The sequence below is a fragment of the Perissodus microlepis genome, chromosome 22 (assembly GCF_051167445.1).
Source record: "Perissodus microlepis isolate ML-2025 ecotype Zambia chromosome 22, ASM5116744v1, whole genome shotgun sequence".
Classification (NCBI taxonomy): domain Eukaryota; kingdom Metazoa; phylum Chordata; class Actinopteri; order Cichliformes; family Cichlidae; genus Perissodus; species Perissodus microlepis.
Window position 1 is genome coordinate 12290956 of NC_140481.1, and position 23748 is coordinate 12314703.

Below are 23748 nucleotides of genomic sequence, written 5' to 3' on the forward strand. Positions count from 1 at the left end.
TGGTGAAATACATTACTGTGCAAATGTCTTGAGCCATTTTGCTTCTTCAGAGCAAGAATTTCTTGAAATACTCATTTTCAGCTCGGTCCTTTTACCTGAGCATATATAGAGGAACACTTATTTTTTGTCTGTTAAACCACTTAACACTGACCATCATTCAAAAATAAAAAGAGTACCTAACTCAAGAAATGAACCAGAGTTGTGTCTGCACATAAAAGAGAACCCATTTTAAATTATTTAGGCACTTTGCTACCAGCAGCCCATCATTTGTTCCAATTTCTGTAGCCGAATCTATGAAAAATGGCAGCAATAATACAGTTTGACTTTAATAAAATAGTACTTTTGCAACCAGCAAGGTGATTCCCAAAAACCTATCTACCAAATGCTTGCCATTTCTCAGGATGAAGTGCCAAGTGTCCTAACTGGGTAAGTGGACTACAAAAGAAGAACTGACTGGCCTAAAAATACTGGCAGCCACCAATGCTACCCCTCAGCTTCCCAGTAGATGCTCCTCTAGTTTAAATCTAAAAAACTATAAAAGCAATTTCACAAAATATATATAAATATATTTGAAAGTTGATGTGCTGGTCATATGTAGTTAAATTCTGAATTATTGGAATTTTTAGAAACTTTTGGAAGCTTTTCTAACAATTATAGGTGATTGTCAGAAAAGTTCACGTCTGACATTCACCTTGAGGTCACTGGGATTCAAACTCATCTGAGAGTTTTAGTAGATGCACCTATGGTATGAATGTCAAAATCAGGGGTAAAAACTATCTACAGAAAAAATTACCAGTATCTGAAAGTCATGTCCTTCAAAAATAAGAAAAAAAATCCAGCAAAGACCCAACACAGGACCTGAGAGATACATCTGGACCTTTGGTTGATTCATCAACTATATATGTTAAGCCGCTCAAGACTTTTGCGCAGTACTGTAAGTCGTCCAGATGTTTGTGTACAAAGAATCTTTAATCTGCTCCTGTGAAGCCGTGTGATCTGACAGCAATGAGTGGGCCTTACTGAGGTTGTTGGTAACCACTAGAAAACTCTGAAAAGGCTTCTGGGCCTCTCCAATGAGGTGAATGAAATCTTCCAATATCCTCATCAGCAAAGCAGCACCGGGAGCGATCTGTGGACAGCACGATGATAGAAAGATGAACGGAAGGATGTCATAAGTGCAATTATAACCCACAGCCAACCATCTTCTATGAGACACGTCTCAACCACTGATACCTTTTTACTCACTGCATTACCTCAACTACCGAATGTGTTCCTGGGCTGTAAATCCTAATCACATGGTTTATAATATTATATTTGGCTTTTTTCTTAAAATGATTATATCCAGATGGCAAGCAAACACAATTCGCTGCAGGGGTACCACACTGGGTCACATACAAAGCTTGCACAAAGACACACAGGCTATTGTGCATTTTTAAAACTCAAAGAAACATTAATAATAGGTAGAATCAAACCCATTTTCCATCACCACACATAAACATTTACAAAAAGATCTATTTATGACACTTGGTGAAGCAGACAGTCAGTTGTGATGATAAGGAGGTGCACAGAAGCGCACGCGAGGACATAAAGTACCAGACATTCACATAAATGCAGAGCCTTACCTGGTGAGCGTCCTCCCATTTTTCTAAATTTTCAATGTCCAACATGTGGCTGACAATCTGGAAGAATTTCTAGATAAAAAGAAATAAAAAAGGATGTGCTCAGTTGTTGAAGCCAGACCATCAGGCAGTTATTTCCTGGATATCAAATAACTACTGATAACCTTGCTGTGGTTAGCACTGCAGCAATACTGCCTCTTATTCTCAATCATGTCTGGTTCATTCATTTGCTGTACACAGGCATATTGTAAGTCATAAATAATAACGTCTGTGAAATGATCGACTGAGACGGGAACATTTTGCTCGCTTACAGGCACTGGAAAAAGAAAAATGCTGCTAAAAAAAAAATCCGCCCTGTGAGGCCATAGCAACTGTGCAGCTGTAGTTAATTGTTATGCACACCCTGTGCAGTAGAAAGTGAAGCTGCGGATGGAATAAATTTTGTTGTAAGTGACTGTGTGTGTGTGTTTGTGTGAGATTTATTTATTTATTTATGTATTTATGTCATGGTTGGTGACTTTAGAAGGCTCCGGGCGAATGCCGAGACGCTTTGCCTACCTGCACGTCGTCGGGAGCTGGGATGTAGGTTGCTCTTTTGAAGGTGTCCGTCACATTTCGCAGGATCTCCGTGGAAAAGAGAAGGTCGCCACTGTAGTAGCTCCTTCTCTGCAAGAGCTCCAGGAGACTCCGTACGATCTGAGACATGCCCTCCCCAGCCAGGGTCCTCTGACCCTTCGCGAGATGCTCTCGTAACTAAAATGCATTAAAAAAAGGAGATATTTAGAAGTGTTTTTTCCTGTCTCATGATTACAGGTAAACCCTTTGCTGTTGCACATGGTGTTACTCAAACTACGTAGCAGAAAAACAGAAATAGCACACCCGAGATTGTGTTTTTGACAAAGAAATCACAGGAATGTTTTGGATATGAGCTGACGGGGATATTTCAAGACGGGAGTATATATGTACATGGTTGGATTTTTTCTTTTTTTGTGTATATGTGTGTGTGTGTGTGTGTGTTTGCTTGTGCTTAAAATAGGCAAGCAAATCGAAGCCTAGCAGCACTTTCAGGCAGAAACTGGATCTCATCACTTCAGAGAAAGAGATACAAAAAGATAGTCTGTGCGTGTGAGGCAAAGAGAAAGAGAGTGAGGGAGGAAGAGAAAAAAGCTGGGGGAACAGAACATCACAGCAATCACAGAAAATTAATTACTGACTCCTGGTATTAATGAAAGGTTGGAACAGAAGCTAACAGTGCAATCAGCTCTGTCATGCACGATCCCTGACCCCCATCTCCTTCCGCCATCATCGAGGAGATGGAAAAGGTTGAAGTTCACGGAGCAGGAAAACAGTTTCGCTGATGAACACATTCATTAGCTCTGTTCATTAATTGATAAGTGTGAGCACAAAGCTCTGGAAAAGCTAATTAGAGATAGCAGCGAGTCTTGGGTAAAAACACTCTGCAATTTTGAGAAAACTTTTTTTTAGGGTAGTTAAAGAGAGGTACATTAGAGATAAAAACAAAAACAAAAGAGAAGAACAGATAGAGAAGAACTTGAAAAACATGTTTCACTAAGCAGATGAAGCAACTCGAGTGCATCTGGAAAGTATTCACAGCGCTTCACTTGTTCCACATTTTGTCATATTACAGCATTATTCCATTAAATTCATTTTGTCCCTTAAAATTCTACACACAATACCCCATAATGCCAAAGTGAAAAAAAGTTTGCTTGAAATTCTTGCAAATTTATTAGAAATAACAAACTAAAACATAACATACGTATTCGTACTCTTTTCCCAATACTTAATAATTACAGCTTTAAGCAGGGCTGGACAAAAAATCGGCCCGGGCATTTTGACTAGAGACCAGCCCACCAGGTATTATAGGAAAAACCATAAAGCCTTTGAATGAAAACAAACGCTGTTGTGACAGTGATGTACACTGTCTTGTTGGTATATGTATGATTTCTATACGTTGTACATCAGATAAAAACTTTGGTTGTAAGATTCAGATAATTATTTAATAAAAGCTAGATATTTTAAATGAGAATAAGAAAGAAAAGTATTTTATTTGTGCCCCCCTTTCCCTGTTAATGCCCTACCTGGGCCCCTGGCAAAGCTTTGCTAGAGCCACCCCTGCACAGTTACCAGCTGTCAGCTATTTAGAAAAGGATCCTGGTGTTATTTGTCTCTCAGAAACAGTTCATAACTTCCCTTCAACTCATTCATGTCACCTAAAAGGTAAACCTGTTTCTCCATCACCTGTTCAGCTCTGATGATCCAGTAAGGACATCTCCTGGTTTTATCTTCATGTTTCCCTCTCACCAGATAACCAAACTTACATAATGACCAGCAGCTTTTACAGCTGTGGCTCCAGCAAACATCAGCTGATACTAGAAATTAATATTAAATAAATTCTAACAACAGCTGATCAAGCTTAAACATGCTGCTGTTGTTTAGCGTGACAACCGCTGGTTTCCTCTTTCTGGCACATATAGTGGGCGATAAACAAGCAAGAGAGAAAAGCTGATCAGCTGATCATTGATCAGTTTCACGATTGAATGAGAGAAGAAGAGACAGCTGACAGCGTAAAGACAGAGAAAAACATTTAACAGACGATCAGTGGAAACAGGATACTCAGTTTTGAGTGTAAGGCAAAGTCTGTGAATACTTCTGAACTTTTGCTATTTTTGTTTTTATTTTTAGTGAATTTCCAAAAAAATTCAAGCAGAATTTTTTCACTTTGTCATTATGGGGAATTGTGCAGAATTTTGAAGTGGAAAAATGAATGTAATCCAGTCTGGAATAAGGCTGTAACATGACAAAGTGCTTTGAATACTTTCCGGATGCACTGTAACTGGCTTAAATGGCATCTTTTTAGCTTTTTTTCTCTTGTCCATGATAATTTTTTTTAATCAATTGTTCGTTTTATTGTACTCATTTGACATTACTTACAGATAAATGTAAATATCTATATTCAAGTGAGACGCATCTGGCGAAGCTCGGAGGACCCCAGAAAGCAACTCCATTATTGTCCAGCATACAACGACGACTAGCAGATCCTAGAAAGAGATGAGAGAGACGCACGTAGTTAATACAGAATGCAACAAACACCAAACATTATCTACACCACATTCTGAATATGGTATGCTTTTTCAAACTTCCAAAAACCAATATGGCCAGAGAACACATAAATATGTTATTTGTATTCTGACGCCGAGAAGTAGGCCAATTCATCACAGGGACAGGAGTAATACAGAGGGCGTCTGCTCAATGTATTAATGTATTTTAATAGCTATACGGATATATCAGAATGCATAATATTGCTACTAATGAAAAAGCTAAAACCCAAGGTCACATCTATTCATGTGCTGGAGTGAAATATTATGCAGGATTGTAAAAACTACAAAATATTTTGTTTGTAGCAGTATTTGGCAATTTACAACTTCTGGTGATTTTAGGCTGGCAGGCACAAGGCAAACTAGTGAAAGCTGCCAAAGTACCTTTTGAAAAATAAATATAAACAAGTCCTTTACGCCCTCTTTTTTTGTCATTGCCATGGTAACTGAGATAAGTTAAAGAATGTTAATTTGATCTTAAATAAGACTATTATATTTAATTAAGCCTCAGTGTTAGCGGACTAACTCGTTCAGACATGTTTTGCCGTCCCTAAAAAGATGTGGAAAAATGTCTTTATGCAGCAGACCTCTCGAACCACACCTGCACTCGACTTGCACGTGTCAAAGTTTGTACTCCTCTTTGGCAACAATCGGGCAACTCTCAGTTTAGACTGAAATAACAGTGATATATGGTTTGATGGCATTCAAATGAGACATGAGTGCTGTATAAATTAAAGGCACATGCTGGATAACGTATGTGTTAAAAATGTTACGACTGCCTCTTTCTATCAAAACTCAAAAGAGCAATGCCATTTATTATTGCTGAGGCATAAGTACACCCACTAGAGCAAATTTATTTCAAACATAGGGATGCAAGCAGACCAATTTATTCTGATTAGCCTATAATCTTGTCTATTTTACCATCTTTTTCATATGATTGTCATTCTGTTGCAGTGAATTTGCCAGACACTTGACACCTGACAGTCAACTGTTCCTTTGTCTGCACTAAAGGCCTGTTGAAGTTAAAAGCTCACTGGTTTGCAACTGAATAACTAACCAAACAAATCACAAGAGCACAACTTGTTCCTCCCTTGGGCTTTTGTTGGACATATTCAGCTACATACACATTGCTATGTTCATGTCCTCTAATGTTAATAATCTTCCAAACTACTATGCTGTCTATCAGCTGGAGTTTATGGGATCGGCGTCAACTGCAGCGGATTTTTAGGAATATAGCCAACTTTAATCATTTATGTGAACTAGTCCTTTAAATAGTCCAGCTGTCCCACTTAGTATTTAATAATGAAAAAAGATCCAACTTTTTAGTTATACTATAGTGCATATTACTCCTTTCAAACGTCCTCTTTTCTCTTATATTGAATAAGGAAGGCAGTGGCTTGGAAAAGTATACGCACACCCCACTTTTCAGTTATTTATTTGAAAAAAAAGGTTTGGAATCATGTATGATTTTTGTTCCATTTCTCACGTGTGCACCACTTTGTATTGGTCTTTCATGTGGAATTCCAATAAAATTGATTCATGTTTGTGGCTGTAATGTGACAAAATGTGGAAAAGTTCAAGGGGGCCAAATACTTTTGCAAGCCACTGTAAAATCACTCTGCTTTAAGTCTGCCTTAACCATGTTAAAGTCTGTATTTACATAATTTCCTCAAGGATTAATATAATATTCTGATTCGCATGATTCACAGACACCTGTATGCATGAAGTGATTTATGATGTTTCATTAGTGTACATATATACAGCTTGTACTTTATGTATTTATTGCTCTGTTGATGGATAAGATTAGTACACGTGGTTTCAAGTGGTTTGACATGTCAGCGTGGCTAGAAAAACATTGTATGAACATGCATACAAAACATCACATCACACTATAGAAACTTCTCAGATGGTACAATCTTTGGTCCAGCTGGTTCATACCTCTGTTTAGAATCACTCCAAGTACAAACCACTTTAGGTCTTCCTCATTTCATTAGGTTTTGCATTATTTAATGCTGCTTTAAGCCTACACTGACCTCAGTTTAACTGAAGAGCACCTCCTTCAAAGAACTGCAAAGTTTGCAGATTAGTTTTTCTAGAACATGAATTCTGACAAATCGTTCAACCTAGAGAGAGCTGAACCCTAGAGTTTCATCAGCAGTGAGCTGGTACAAAGATCCTTTCTTTCTGCTCATCTAGCTGTGGCTCAACCAGCTGGGCAACACGTCACAGCTTGACCAGCAACAACCGCTAAATCTGTGTGTGCTCATTTGTGCAGTAACTCTGAAGACCCAGAAGAAAGCTCGCTTCTCTTCCCTGTAACACCTGCAAAGCTGTCACACATCTCCAGAGCAGCTTGATGAAAAATCTGGAACATCAATATAAGCAAAGAAACAGCTGATCAGAAAAGAAAAACGAGGAACACAGGAGATTCATCACTCGTCATCGACATTCTCCTTATCAAAAACATGACAGATAACACAGGACAATTCACTTCCTCCCAGTGTTGATGGAGGATTGGTTTCCCCCTGAGCACGTCAAGGAGCAGATGTTTGAGCTGTATGAATCCTGGACTAGAAAGATGTCAGATGTCTTCCAAAAAGCTTTACCAATAACCAGAGGACCAGATCCAGAATTATCAGCGGTGTATCTCAGAGCCTCATCCATCCATTTGGGATGTTGAATGTTCTTTATTTCTGACTTCTAGGAGAAAAACGTAAATGCTGCTCTGACCCCTGAAAAGAGTCTGGATATCTGGTATGACATTGGAGATCAGAGACTTGTCTCCAATAAAGAAGACCTCAAAGCTGAAATCCAAAGCCTTAAACTGACTCAGTATTAGCCTCTCCATCCTGTGAAGCCAGATCTGATCGCAGGCAGAACTCAGGCTGACATCTGGTTGAGGAGAACTGTCCTGATGATGTTCAAGGCGCTTTGGTTGACTGTAGCCACAATTATTTTGTAAATGAGCCCTTTTTTATTAGTCTAATAATGGTTTTGTGACAACTCATCTGTATTTATTTGTAAAAAGATCAAATATGACTTACCAATCCCCTTACTTTGCATCATTATGCACACAACTGCCTCACAAACAGGTCTGTGTAAACCTGGTCAATCAAGAGAATGAGATATTTTGACTTATAGACCTGTGACGATGGTGAATTTGGAACAAGGCAGATGTTAAGACTAAAAATACAGGTTAACCTTTTTTTTTTCTTTTTTTTTTTTAATCACAAAAAGCTGACTTTGAAGTTTCTCCTTATTTTTCCATGACATTTCTCCAGGCAGTGAGCAACCTTGAGAAAGAAGGTAAAAGTATGTGTCTCATACCACATGCATAGAGACTTACCAGCCCTGTGTTACAGTAAGAGCTTTAGCAGATATTGCTTTGACTGTAGCTCTGCCTTTCCTAATCAGGAAGTGCTACTGTATGTACACGAGGCTCACAAACTTCCAAAGTTAATCATCCCAGAGATTTTTTTTCCATTAAGTAGCCAGTCTCTGTTCTTCTGCTGCAACTTTACCATTGCTAAAAACAACATTCCCACATGTTCGTGATGCTAACAAACTTCTGTTGCTCCTACTGGAGATTTCTTTAAGCTTCTCGCTTGGACATTTTTGTAACAGTTCTGGTACTTGAGTTGTGTAAAGAAAGTTGTGATTGCAATATGCTTTTTTTTTCCCTTGTCACGATGTTGCTTGGCAGCCTGTTGCACAGCTCCCAAATCTTAACCAGCTCATATTACTGCTTGGACTGAGCCATGTAATCCTGGTGAAGCTACAGAGGAAATGACAGTGGTTTCATTGGTGATTGGGCAATAACGAGGACAAGCTAGGCGATCTGATTTGAGCCCTTGACGTGCCACACTCAAACTTCCCACACCACAGCATGACCGTACCTCACTTCAGGACTTTTTAGGTGGATAGGAATGTTATTCTGAGCTGAGATGAAACGTGGGGGCATTGCACCAGTTGTGATTGAAATGTGGTGTAATCCCACACATGTTGGTGCAAGGAGGTGTTTCTGAATTGCTTTTTCTTGGATTATATCCACATTGTCACTGTTCTGTTTTAATCTGGTTTAAAGCAACACATTGTGTGGATTCCTTCATCACCTGATGAAGAGGTCATCCAAATGACTGTGGATGGTTTTGACTGGCTGTGGATAATTAATGGACCTGACCATCCACTACACCACATACTAGACATGCAGTTGAACACGTACTCATCTGTTTCAACTCTGCTGCCACAAGGACAGACACGTGAAATCTTTACCACCTCATCTCTATACAACATTTATCTTAACCTGTTTGTTTTATAATATTTGGATTTTATTTTACTGAATAACTTTTTTCACTGTTTTGGTTGCTGTGACATAATTTCACAAAATTTCTTCTTCTTTGAGCTGAGTGCTTTATTAGCTAAAAGCATGCAATGTGACTGACCAGTAGCATTCGTTGGACATTTGTTGTAGACAGTTTCTCCAGCTGAGGCTCTCTTCCATGACATCGAGAGGAGATGCTCGTCTTTGCATATCTCATGAGGCGCTATAGAAGAAGGTGAGAAACACATAGAAAAAAAGCAAAATGAAGTCAAGCCTAGTAGGAGAACAGAAAAAAAAAAATCACCACGCGCACAAACACGCACTCGCACGCACACACGCCGAACCAGAAGAAATAAAAAAAAGGGAGACAGACAGAAGCAAAGCAGAAAAAAAAAACACGATTCAAATCAATGTTCTCCTGCAGCAGCTCCCAATCTTATTCCCTTGTACATTCTCAGAGCTCTCTGTCGGTGTCATTGCCTCAGTACAGTATCTCATTCCCTCTTCATCTTACCCCTTCTTTTTATTCATCTGTTTTCCACCCCTCCCTCTCTTTCATAACCATGATGAAAAAACAGGCAGGGGGAGGGGGAGCTGGGTGCTCTGAAGATATTCCGAGGGGGCACACTAGGGTTGGCAGAGGCAGATGCAGAGAGATGAAGAGGGACGGGGAGCGAAGAAGGAGAAAATGTGTGATGTTCCCCCTGCAATGCCAACAGACAAGATCCTCGTCTAGTGTAAAAAAAGCTTTAGAGCTACTAAAAACAAAGAGGTCATGATGGAGGCTCCACTCAAAAGTTTATCAATTGCAACCCATCAAGTCTCAGTGCTAACACAAGTGACACGCACTGAAAATATACTTATATATATATATATATATATATACACATATACATATATGTATATATGTATATGTATATATATATATATATATACATATATGTATACACACACACATATATATATATATATATATATATATATATATATATATATATATATATATATATATATATATATATATATATATATACCAACACACACGCACAGCTTCAGTCAGGAGTCGTACTTATTAAAAACCACAGTGTTTCCTGCAATGGCTGACACTGACAAATAGCACCAAGCGGACCATTGAACATCCTGCCCTCCACCGGGGAGAGAAACATAGAAGGAAATAAAGCAAGCGAGAGACAAAGAGTAAGGAAGATTAGTGCTTTGAAAAAAAATGTTAAACAGGAGAGATATAAGGAGAAAGCAAATACCTCACAGCTAAACAGAGAGGATAAAAAGAAGGCAATACAAGGGAAAAATGCAAAATCAATGAAGAGGTGAAGACGGACGGGTATGTGAACTGACATGAAGACAGGCAAAGGACAGAAAAGGATGTGAAGAGCTCTAAAAGTGCAAAGGTAGCTTTTGGGTATGCTGTTAATCTCTTGGAATTGCTTCCATTCTGCTCGATAGGTAGTGTGCAAGTGCAATTTTGGCACACACACGCACTCTTTTAAACTTCAAAAATACCACAAAATCATCGTAAAAACAAATGAAAAATGTGAAAGACAAAAACTAGGGAATGAAAAGGTTATACAGATTATACTGAAGCCCTCTGTCTGTAACGCACACTCAAGCTACTGACCAGGGCACTTTTTCTCATTACACGACCGGACCTCCTCTCCTAAGCCATCACAGGGGTAGCCTTGCAATCCAGTGCCCTCGCACATCCTGATGCGCCGCTGCCATCCAGAGTCACACGTCTTGCTGCAGAGACTCCAGTGGTTCCAGCTGCCCCAGTTACCTCCACCTAGTGCAAGAGGAAGAGCACCACCAGTGAAGATGGAAGTACCGGAATGCATGGCAAAAGAAAAAAAAAAGAAAAAGAAATGACAGTTATGAATGAAGTAGTAAATTTAACTTACAAGTCTAAAGCTTTTTTATTAGTGTGAGAAATTAAGTCAATACGAGCCCATTCTCGGGCCCAGGCTCATTAAACACCCTAGTATTTTTGTTCTCTGGGGCCCCTGTCGAAACAGACTCATAAGCCAAATTAGGTCCCAACCCAATAATTACTCATGTGTGGAATATGAATCAGAAAAACAACCATGTGGATGCCTTTAGATAATGCATGTTCTGTGTTTGCATAATGCCATCTGAGAACATGTGACTGTGAATACTAATTTGTGTTACCGGAGCACGAAGGGTTGGTGCATTCTCTGCTCTCCTGATGGGGACCTTTGCATTCAGCCCAGCCGTGCACCGATGGGCTACAGCGCCTCTGCCTCTGCTCGGTCCCTGTGTCACAAGTCACGCTGCATTTCGACCAAGGCCCCCAGTCTGACCACTGGCCCTCCACTGGAGCGGGAGACAGATCCGAGAAGATAAAGAGACACGGGAGCATGCACGAGGGTGAAGGGATGAAGATTTTAAAGAGGAATCAGAAATGAAAAAAAAAAAAAGTGATGGATAAAAAAGACAATGATTGCCAGCGGAAAGGAAGGTACAGAGGAAGAGAGGGAGGAAAAAGACAAGGCAGATAAAGTGAACACGCTGAAAGGAATATACAATGAGTTAGGATGAACAGCAAATAAATTACAGAAGCTATTTCGCTTCCCATAAAAAGCAACAAACAAACACAGTGCACCTCCCATTTTAATGGATATTTTAAATATTTCAAACTGTTACAAAAAAACCAAAAAAAAGCTGAATGCAATTTCTTCCACGCTTTGTTTTAAAAGAGTTCACACAAAGTGCATTTGGTTGGATTTTCACCCACAGTATTATTAAAAAGAGAATGCATTCCTACTATTGACTGGTGTTTGTGCGGAAACAGATAGAAATAATAATAATTCAAATACAATGAAGTACTGCCTGTCGGACAGCTTAACCGAAGCCTGACGACACGCATCGATGTAATCAAAGCCCCTGCTGTCCATTCTAATGGGTGCTAGAAAAGGAAGTGTTGCTTGGGAGTAATTGAGTTGTCAGATGAAATATTCAAATACAATAAAATGACATTAACCAAACCCCAAACAAGCAGATACGATTTTTTTGGCACGTCATCGTCTTCAAAGAGAGCTATAGATTCAACTTTGAAGATCTGTGTCGCAGAAAAAATTAATAAATAAAACACTTTTTTGATTAGAAATCTTTGTAATAAAGCGAAAAAGAACTGACAGAGGACCCAATTACTAGCCTGTAGCCATGTTCCTTTATGTTTCTGAACGCAGAGACACTTGTCAAAACGCTACAATTTCAGAAACTTCAATCACAAAAGCAACTGCCAAAATCTTCTCTGACAATATGCTAGTTTTTAGCTGTTTAACAAAAGGTTGTGCTCAACTGTATTATTACTGCAGTTAAATTGTCCTAAACAGATAATATCTGGGCATTTGTTTTACCTGCAGCAGCAGCAGCATGAAAGAGCCAATTTAACTAGGTTTTTATTGTTACACTGTCACATTAATTCTGTTTGGTTTACGCCGCATTTAATTGCACGGAATAGTCAATTGCTATTTTCTAAACAAATGCTTTACCACTTCTTTCACATAAGCACACACAATCCTGAAAAATAATAATTGAAATGGAGTAATAAATCAATGCCTCCTTTTGTTGGCGTCAGTGTCACTTATGTAAAACAATAATGTGTTGCCTCCAGCTGGAATTATTGAAGGACCTGAGCTGTGCTTTTGCACAAATTTGAATTCTTAATGATGTGTAATGATTTAACTGCTGCCTGCTAAAACTGTCACATTAATTGGTTTTTGAGACAATTTTGGACACTAAAATAAACCGTTAAGGCTAAACTGACATTATCAGCTAAGAAATTAGATAAGGAGTGCGCGCTATCAAACAAGGCGGTATTTACACATCCAGCAGACAGACAGTCGCATTAGCATTCATACTGAGGTGGCGTTTCTGGCCACATAACTAAATCTAATATTTTCTTTTATCTCTGTTTCACTCCCTACAGATTACATAAGGATACAAAATAAAACATGGTCCCAAGCAACCGCATTTAGCCTTGGGAAAGTACACTGCATAGCTTTTTCTGAGCTCTTCTGACTAAACTGCACTCTAATACCAATGCTTATTAGTATGTAGAAAATGATCTAAACAGAAAATGAAAAAGTAGCTTTAAAATATATCATATTTAATCACACATTTAGTCAGCTCTAGTAAAACATTATACGTTATAGTTCAAGAGTTTGTTTGGTGAGCATTAGTTAACAGGGGCCGATAAATGATTCAAGAATAAGAAGGCCCCAAACTCAAGACGGTTAAACCGGTATTTTGTCTAAGAGAAAACTTAACAAAGACCTTTTTTAAATTCTATCTTTAGTCTCTTTTTTACTAGTAGTGTGTTACAGTAGCATAAAATCTATAAAAACTGCCAAAGATAACATTTTTGCACAAGCAGGGCGATTCAGTCATTGTATGAAAACATACACATCTCGGTATGGTGTAAAGAGTTTGGAAAGAAATGGAACACTTGGAACACCTTACGCTCTGCTTTGGTGTAAAGTCCACTTTTTATAATTATTTGAACATTACAAGCTCCTTAGTCTACGACGGCCTGGATGATTGAGAACCTTAACAGACATATCTCGGTATGGTGCGCAGCGTGTCCTTAAAAAAATTGAGGAAACTAAACAAGTGGAGGATGAAATAAGAAGTGTCAAGAAGCTTTCAATGAGATACACTGAATTTCAGCAGAACTGGACTAAAAATCAGTGGTCTTATAGAATGAAGTTCAGTTTAGTTCATTGTCAATACACTTAGGACGAGGGGAGAAATGGGAGCACTGATTATCTATAACCATGTTTAAAACACAGTGGCAACTCTGTCTTTGTTTGTGGCTGCATTACAGTCAGTAATGTTGGGGATCTTGTAAAAAAAAAAAAAAAAGCTGATGGAATTAGGAAAGCAGAAAAGTATGGTCAGATTTTGAACCACCATCAACTATTCCTGGATGCTACCTAAAGAAATTACAAGAACGCTTGGCTAACAGAGTTCAGGCTGCACTGAATAATAAAGGTGGCCACGAAAAATACTGACTTTCAAGCTCATTATAATTGTATAAGCTCTGTTTGTTCCATGTATTTTTCTACACGCTTCAATAAATTGCTCCATGTATTTCTCATTCTCCTAACAAAATATAAAGAAATGTCTCACTGTATAAAGCTTCTATAATATCTGATAGGCAGAAAATGTATTTTTAACTACTGCAGCGGACAAGTAGATATATCTATCTGTTGTGTATGGACTTCTTCTGTCTCTGTATTAACACGAATTACAATTCGAAGTGAGAACTCTTTGCTCGAAATGATATATTGAGTCACACATTCTACACTCCGGGGCATTAAGCAGCAGAGAAAGTGAAGTACAGTGCTGTAAATGTATTTGTCTGGCTATCCCAAGTGAGAAGGCATTGCCAGCTCTCCTTGGTAAAGTGGTCAATCACGCCAGGCGACACTTGTACTGTGTTCCAACGGGCGTGGGTCCGCATTGTGTTGCGGAGATGACATAAAGGAAATAAAGTGTGACCTAGAAAAGCATTGCAAATGTGATGTTTTTAGAATTTGCTCTGATTAATGGAAGTGTTACATTTCTAAAACAACATTTAAAAAAGAAAATGACACAAACACCAACACATTTTCAGACCATCCATGTCTTTCTGTCGAACTGTTACTTCTTTGTAAGGATTGCTATCGTATATATCTCAGCATTGTGTTAACACACAAAGCACAATCAGCTTATCGGCACTGATACTAAAAAAGCTGGATGGCAGCTCTCTGTTAAGAGGGAGCTCTTGCCAAAGTGAGAAACTATCAATTTGCCTGTAATTAAGACATAGCAATTAATCCCAGCATATGTTTGGCTATGAACTGAACTGTTAACGTTGTGAAAAAGAAAAGGAGGTGTCAAAGAACTTAAAGGCAATTTCCAGCCAGCTCTCTGCCTACACAGGTTTTTTTTTCGTACTTGATGTTAGCTCAAAAAGGTCTGATATGACCAAATGAATTACTTCCATGAAAATGTCTGCTGACTTTAATAATACCCCGTTGATTGTCTTCATATGATGCAACAGCTGCCACATTTAAATTTGCAGTTCTGCCCACATATGTATGCACTTGTTTGATATGTAAGCTTAGCTTAGCATGTGACTGCCTAAGTGACAACCCACTGTGAAGAGGTAAGAAATTGGTTTAATATACTGTAGCATAAACACAACAGGACATGCAACAGCACATAGCGTGAGGATTAAGTATATGGTTTGCAGTGAGATCAAATTATCGAGGGAAACACACAACTATGCACCCACATGTGCACAGACATGCATGCACGCACGCACGCATGCACGCACAAACACACACACACACACACAATCCATCAAAGCTCTATTCTGTATGCATGGTTGTTTGTGCCAAAAGGCCTATGCTGGTATTCATGATTTCAAAGGACCATTGACTTTCAACTCCCAAAAGCAGGCTGAATCTGTTGTGATAGATTCTCACATTCACATACACAAAGATTTCCTTAAGGCCTCGCAGGAAGACACCCTTTCTCCCAAACCCTCTCTTTCCATCACTGTTCCCAAAACAGCTTGGCAAAACATCCTGGAGGCCATACTTTAGATTACGATGTCTCCCTGTTCCTTCTTTTTAACTTTGCAGCCTCTTTGTCTGGCAAGGGGGACAGTTTGTTTTATTTAAATATTAACCTTGCAAAACCTCTGCTTTTGAAAATAAAGAGAAAAAAAACAAGTAAATATCCAAATATATTGTTTAGGATGCAGGAATGAAAAGGTTCTGGCTCCAGCATCACTCACATAAATGTAAAGGCATATGGATTCAAAGTCCAGGGGAAAGTGATACAGAATTCTTTGCCTTAGCAGTCTTAAATGAAAAGCACTTACACTGTGATAATTGCTCAGGCTGTGAGTGATTACACACTAAGCAAACACACTCTCACTTGGACTGAAATTAATTCAGGAAGAAAAAGGTTATTATTCAGAAAGCTGACAGCATTTTTGTTATAAACTGTCTTATGTTTTAATGTCTGTGTATCCATTAATTCCTTTACTCCAACACAGAATCCATTTAAAGTCTGAAACAAAAAGCCAGAGCAAATTTAATCGCTGAAATTAATATTCCTTTTTAATGTCGGTGTTTCCAAAGTGTTTTTGCCCCTAAAGGGGACACTTGGAATAGAAAATTAAAACTGCACAGAGACAATATGCATAACCAAAGTTTACCTACAGCCTATTTTTACATATTTATGTCTCAGTTGACAAAGGTACTGGCAAAGGTACAGCCTGTAGTGTGACAGGCTACAGAAATTATTGCTCCTATCTTGTCCCACTGTTTTTTTCAGAGTGTGCTGCAATAGGGCTTCAGTTGCTGGAGAATCCAGCTTCACTCCACTGGCAACCCGATGAAGATGTTTCTACTGGACAGTCTGTGCCAGATTATCCTTAACAGCCCTATTAGCTGGGGCCGAAATGCCGTCTTAACTGTTTTTGACAAAGTGTAGTTTTAATAGATAGTTTTAGAGACAATTATAGAAGAGTTACACGGTCGGGTTGTTCGGCGATCTAAACTTAGTCAGCCGTGGAAGAAGCACACCGGTCCAACACAGACTTCTAGTCTACGGTTCTATAAGTGAAAGTTTGAAAGGAAATGTGGACTTAATTCCCATGGATAAACACAGACGTAGACAGAACTGAAATCTCTACTGAGGGGAAACTGTGAAAATGTATTTTAGCAATGTGCAAATCATTCAGTATGTTAATTGACAATCAAATTAATCCACCAAAATATCAATCCAACCGCCTCCAGTCGACTTTAATACAACTGTACATTCAAAACAAAACTGCCTCTGAATACAATTCACTTTGTGACAGCGTTGCACGTAAATTCAATTACAAACAGAATTTCTATGAAAAAGTGTTGGTTAAACCAAGACTAATACTCACAGTCACTGTGATGCTCAGAGGACCAAAACATGATGGTCAGCACGCTAGCATGCAAACAAAGACATTTTGAGCATGCTACTCCTCAGCAGACCTTTTAAATTGTTGACCATGTTAGGCCTCATTTGCACAAGCCTAGAGACCCACTGGCACTGCCCTCCTAGTAATGTCTAGTTCTAGGAAAAATCCCCAACTAGCTGACAAGTGATTGCTGGTGGTTGCTAGCTGTTGGCACGTGACAGCTTGTTACAAGTAGAGTACTGCATCATAAACCTCTTTGGGATGCTTTGTTAACTTGCAGATTGCAGCAGTCACCCATAGTTTTCAGACAAGTTGGCATGTTTGATAGAAACTATTAGCAATTGCATCAACCTTTGGCAACCAAAGCAACCACCAAGGAAGCATTTGGTGCAGCAATTAACTACAATCAATTTCTAATGACTGCTTGCAACCTAAAGCACCCACTTGACAACTGGTCATGAAATATGCACTGATGATTGCCAAATGGTTACATACTAATCTCTAGACCTGTGGGACAGGGGCGTTAGTTTAGCAACTGATGCTGAGAGAAGCGTATTAACATTCAGAACTTCATCACAAAGTACTCTCTGCCTTCTGAAAAACTGAGTTGTGTAAATGCGGGTGACATAAATGTCTGCACCAAATTTCAGGATATTCCATTTAAGATTTGTAAGGATGTTTTATTCAAGACCACAACTGTCACTCAAGGCTTGGTGGCATTCCAGAGAAAAAAAAACAATCACCAAAGTCAAGGACACAAAATGCCAGAAAGATCCAATACAAACACATTGCCTCCACAAATCCACAGTGCTATCACAGTTGAACAGTTTGTTCCCATTTAGATGCTTTGATGATGTCAAAGCAGACGTTGGCTTGATTTAATCGAAGAGAGACATTTGGTCAGTTAGATGAACATGAACTATGCAGGCAAGTGGATGGAAATTCAGGAGCTATGACAGTGATGTGGTAATGTTTTACTTTTGCAACTTTGAAGAGACAAAAAAAATGTAAAGTTTAAGGCAGCAAGAGAGAGAGAGAGGCTTGGTGTATCATGTTAATGGGGATGGTACTAACCAGGACACACTGCTATGTTGCAGAGTTTGGTCTGAACCTCAGGCCGTCCACAAGCTACAGCCCCGCTGCCGTCCATGCACTTCCTGGTTCGTGTCCTGGAGCCCCGCCCACAGGTCACAGAGCACAGACTCCATGACGACCATTCCTCCCACAGCCCATGCACTGCGAACACCCACAAACATGACGTACAAAAAGACACGACATGGGGATGAGGGTTGAGAGGGGAAAGGAAGGAGAGGGAGTGGAGCATCCCATTGCAGGCAGGAGGGTTTGAGAATGAGAAAAACGAGAGATTAAATGATGAGCACATTCCTTTAAAAAAAGAAGAAGAAAAAACACAAAGGAGGTGACCTTATGACCTCCAGGAAACCCACCCAATTACAAAGGAAAAGACAGACTGAGTATGAAACAGCACTTACATGTTACTAATATGAACAAATGAAAATTAGGAATGGATACTGGTATTTGAAGTCATGCAGCTCGAATCAAGACAAGGAAATAAATGGTGTATGCTTTTCCCTAAAAGTTTAGTCACCCAAGCATTAAAAAGCTTTTCTTTTTTCCCCATTTTTCCTTCCTCATGTTTTCTCTTTATTACACTCCATCACGCGTTTTAACAAAATAAATAAAGACAGAATAAAGAAACAGTGGAGTTGGACCAAAGTCCTAGAACCTGCCATGTCAGAGAAAAGAAACACACTTTCGCACATACACATTCACAAAATTTAATTACTAAAACCATTTGGAGATGTCTCACCTAAAACTAGAGGGAATAATAATGGAATGATGGATATTATGGGAAAAAAAAAGAATACACAGAAAGTGAAGGCTCCAAAGAAGGAAAAGATGAATGTCAGGCCTGATTAAAAGGAAGAGAATAAGAACAGGTGAACATGAAAAACGTGGGAGATGATAAGAAAAATTGAAAGAACACGCAAAGACGATTGGAGACTCACAAAGTTTGGGTGAATACGAAGTAGAAAATGAGTCCAAGAAAATGAGGTTATTTTGAAATGTTCAGCGAGAGGAGATTAAACTGTGTTGAAAGAGCCAGAAGAAAGAGAGAGGAATCGATGCTGGAGAGAGATGGAAAGCAGGAGATGAGGAGGGGAGGGACAGAGAAGGGAGGACGAGAAAGTTGGAGACAGCAGGATGAAGATTGCTGGTCCTGTGTTGAGCAAAGCTAAATAAATCATGCCGATAAATAATTAAGCCTCGTCTGTGAATGATGGCTTAGAGGAAGAGTAGATGGCTGAGAGAGAGGGAGGGAGAAGATGGTGGTATTAAAAAGTATGAGAGATATGGAAAGCTGTTAATATTTCTTAAATTTAGAAGAAAAAAAAACATGGTGTTACTATGTCTTTAAGCTGCCCTATAAAATACATATATGATACATGAGTGGGAAAGAGCATTGGTAAGCATTTGTGCTTCTCTTGCTGCAAATTTAATGACATGTTTTTTTTTTAAAGTAAGCTCATTAGTGGTCCTTGTTGACAAGTTGCATGACTGGGTTCTGGTAAATATTACTTCTCTTGGATTTTGGGGCTTCGATGTAATGAATGATGTATGTGCAGAGCTGACATTGAAAGTCTGCTTTGCAATTTATCTTTGAAAGTTTATTTATGCTCACCAAATATCAGAGTTTGAAGGGTGTACCCATGAGCAGGATTTGTGACATTACAAGTAGTTACAAGCACTACAAGCCAATCCTGGTCCAAGAGGCAACTAACACAAGTGTGATGAAGAAACTTGATGCCTGAAAATTACACACACAGTCATTCCGGTATTTTAGCTATGTAGCTATGAAACTCTTATCTAATGGGCTGGTATACAAATAAAAAAACAAAAAACAAAAAAGCACAAACAGTTATTCAAACTGAGTACTTCTGTACAGCTTTAAAAACACCTGAGAATGATCTTCACACTCATCAGAGGCATTTAGTAAATTGTGAAGCTAAATACATCAAATAGTCTAATGTAAACATTAACCTAATGTTAATGTATTAAATTGTTAGCAGTAGGGATGTCCATGACTAGTCCACTAGACTTAATCATTGCTATTGTCAATAGTCGGTACCTAACATAGCAGTCATTCAATTTAAATGTTTTAAATTTAAATTGATGCCCAATGTACATAAATTATTATGCCCTAAATGTTATGTAGCCATCTGGCACCAGATGAAGCATCATTGCTGAGGAACCCCATAAATCTGCTAATCTCAGCCTGATCTTTGTTGTTGACACTATCATTTTTCTTTAAAGACGAAAGAACAAGACTGCAGATAAAAGCGGTGGAAATTAGCTTTCTCCGAGGGGTGGATGGGCTTTCCTTTAGCAATGAGGAGAGAAGTTCACTCATTCAAGAGGGGCTCAGAGTTGAGCTGCTGCTTTTCAGCATCGAAGGGAGCCAGCTCAGGTGGGTGCCTCTTGGGTAAGGTGTTCTAAACAGGAATGTCCTACCGGGAGGAGGACACGGGGTAGACCTGCTGGAGAGATTGCATCTAATTCCTCTGTGTTTCCCCCAAGTAGCCTGAGGAGGTGGCAAAAGGGACGTCTGGGCTTCCTTGCCTAGGCTGCTACTCCCATGGCCCAAATTTAGATTAGCAGAATAAAATGGATAATTTATGGTTTTGTTATTTTAGATTTTAAGTCTCACTAAAGTGGTTGTGGTAAATTTTGGACCAGCAGTCATTCTTTCCAGTCACAGTTTATTAGTACATGAACTAATACATGACCATCTTTAACATGTTTTCATTTCTGATGAGGCTTTGGTGAACCAACTGAAGGACCAGATGTATCTTTTAAGTCCTGTGTCAAAACTTTCCTTGATTTTTTTTTTCTTAACGACATAACTTTCATATACTGTCAGGATCTGACGGCGCCCTGACCGGTCGACCTGCCAGTGTGTGTATATTTGTGTGCGTGTGTATGTGTGTCTCTCCTATCGCCCTGTCTTCCCCTCCGGCTCCGCTGTGATGTGTTAGGAGGTAACCTAGCAACAGGCTACCTCCGACCCGGAAGTGCTGTCGCCCGGAGCTGCCGCACCTGCAGTCAATCCACCAGCTGCTGCCAATCAACTACCATCTTCAGCAGGGCTACTTAATGGTGTGGCTGAGCGACAGACAGCGCTGGAGTATTGCACTAAGCCTGGTAGTGTTTTCGAGTCGCTAACGTTATTGAAGTGCTGTCTGATCTTCATACTCATTCTGCTGTCGTGTGTGTGTTCACCCAGGGATTGACGGAGGATTTACGGACACTAAGGAAGCACTTGGAGGAGAGACGGGCACTCACTACCACGCACGGGCTTACACGGAAGGAGGGACGCACTATCACCATTGTTGCACATTTGAACTGTTGTCACCTTGCTGCACTGTAAATAAATGCACTGTCATTATTTCTGAGCTCCGCGCCTGAGTCCACTCTTTAACAACCGTGACATATACTGTTCATCTGATGCAAATACTATTTCTGTTTGAGTGTTTTGTTTTTTGTTTGTTTGGGGCTACACTGCACACCATGGCAACCTATGCCAGATTTACAGGTATACAAATTATGCCTGTCACACTTTGTTACCCGCTACCTGTTGCAAAGATTTATTCCAATTTCTTTATCTATGAAAAAAGCCAAAGGCAACAAATTGCCTAAAGGTACGATTGTCATGTGCAATTGGTCCTTTGTAAGCCGGCTGTTGATGTGTAGACACAACACTGATTCAACCTTCGAGTTAGTAGATGCCTTTTTTAAGTGATCCATGGGTCAGTGTTAAGTTGCATAACAAACAACATTCATCTGAAAATGCTCAGGTACAAGTAATTCACCAAAAATGAGTAAAAAACCAAGTAATGGCCAAATAAAAACTTTGAAAGGCCTTCAGACAGCCTACTGCTCAAGAGCCATTTGAAAACATTATTAGAAATTCTGGCTCCTTAGAAGCGAAATATAAAGAAATGATGAGTGGGTTTTGCACAGTATTGCAACTGGATGTGTTTGGACTGAATATTATTGGGGCTTCTGAGCCATTCTCAGTATTATTTCTTTTCCTCTGAAACACATTTTTGATTTTTTGGAGTCGAAAGTGAATTTTGTGATTAATTTGAAATTGCAATTTGTAGTCACTGATTTCAAAGGCAAAGTATGGCATGGGATCTATTTCTGTATCAATAATCAAGCAACCCCTTACTATCAAAACATTGAATAGAATATATTTTGCTAATATGAGTAACATCTAACCAGCATTTAATATATTTTTTACACAGTTATCTCATTTTTAATCTTCTAAGAGGACTGCAGCAAACAGACTGCAGAACATAATACAATGCTCTGTGCTGTTACTTGCCATCTTCATCTACAACAACATGGGATTGCTTGTTAAACATGATTTATTCATTAGAATTGAATCTCCAGCTGTCAAATTCAGTACAAGTGTATCTGAAGTCTGACCATGCAACACCAATCAACTGGCCCCTAAAAACAAGCTTCAATCAGCTTTGGGACAAAAATACAATAAAAGGGAAAAAAGTAATTTGGAAATGAGGACAACAACAACAAAAAACCATGATGAAATATCCTCACAAACTGGCTGATGAAAGTATTAAACACCTGACCAATTAAATTTTGAGGTATTTTGAATCATAAGCAAAGCAATACAGGCCAAATTACTGAAATACATCACATCTTTTAGTTTAACTAAGGGCTTTAAAGTGGACCTTTTTGCTATGTTGCAGTCACAGAGGGAAGTGCAAAGGAACATATTTGCAGCAGGTGAAATAAAGCTGAAATAAAAGGTATGAAATAATACACTGATCTGAGATCAAACAACAGCGTGTCATGTCTGTGTGCCTCATAACATCTGGCAAAAAAAAATCAAGTTCATGAACTGCGTGAGCTCCATTTTGGGAGCTAAAAAAAAGACTGAAAATAAAGCAACAGACTTGCTCACGCTGCCCCACATTTCTGATGCAAATGCAAGCAAGCTTGCACATGCATGCTTATGCACAAGTATACGTTCACACAAGAAACCATAATGAGCTTACGGGTAATAAAGATGCATGTTTTCTAAAGATGTCCTTAAAATCTTTGCCGTTATTACACATACAGTGCTGTGTGCTGTATTGAGATATCAACTTTTAATTTTCCCATTTCTATCTTTGCAATGCATATGGTGTAATTAGACATACGCATCACATAATGTCCTTATGGATTACCATAATTACCAGCAATCTCATCTATTGTCAGAGGACCGCATGGATGCATTATTTAAACATATGTATGAATGTGCGCACATGTGTGAAGTTTGTGCTGTAAGCCTGATATGAGACCATGACTACACCCCGTTAAGTCTCTTGCTTGAATGATTACTGGAAGCAGTGTTGCTGCATTTGACAGCGCACTGACCCGGACATACTTTATTCACAATGCGCCGTTGTTCCACTTCATGTTTTAAATGTCAGTGACTCTATGGTAAATGAGCAATAACTAAACAGAACACGAGTAGGGAGTACTACTTCACTTTGCATGCTTTGGGGCACGAAATCCTTATACTTCATTGCATATTCCACAAAAAGAAACAAAAAAGAAAATGTCATTTGTGATGCCAATTACCAACTAGTTTGCTTTGTCATGAGCAAG

General features: G+C 39.1%; 1 protein-coding gene and 1 long non-coding RNA gene across 15 annotated transcripts in view; one reads left to right on the forward strand and one right to left on the reverse strand.

The window, feature by feature from the left end:
- adgrb2 (adhesion G protein-coupled receptor B2) overlaps nt 1-23748 on the reverse strand; it is a 261448-nt gene that overhangs the window by 103132 nt on the left and 134568 nt on the right. For 13 of the 14 annotated variants that reach the window (XM_084918725.1, XM_084918731.1, XM_084918722.1 and 10 more), the window contains 8 exons: nt 18121-18282; nt 11241-11405; nt 10693-10857; nt 9178-9279; nt 4572-4678; nt 2178-2372; nt 1623-1691; nt 1021-1129 (listed from right to left, as the gene is read on the reverse strand). In XM_084918725.1, the coding sequence (XP_084774851.1) occupies nt 1021-1129; nt 1623-1691; nt 2178-2372; nt 4572-4678; nt 9178-9279; nt 10693-10857; nt 11241-11405; nt 18121-18282 (1074 nt within the window). The remainder of the gene's footprint in view (nt 1-1020; nt 1130-1622; nt 1692-2177; nt 2373-4571; nt 4679-9177; nt 9280-10692; nt 10858-11240; nt 11406-18120; nt 18283-23748) is intronic. The other variant, XM_084918729.1, reaches the window with a different exon arrangement.
- Nucleotides 21096-21521, forward strand: LOC146362649 (uncharacterized). Its single transcript, XR_014799174.1, has 2 exons — nt 21096-21270; nt 21353-21521. It is a non-coding gene; the product is annotated as an uncharacterized LOC146362649 (long non-coding RNA).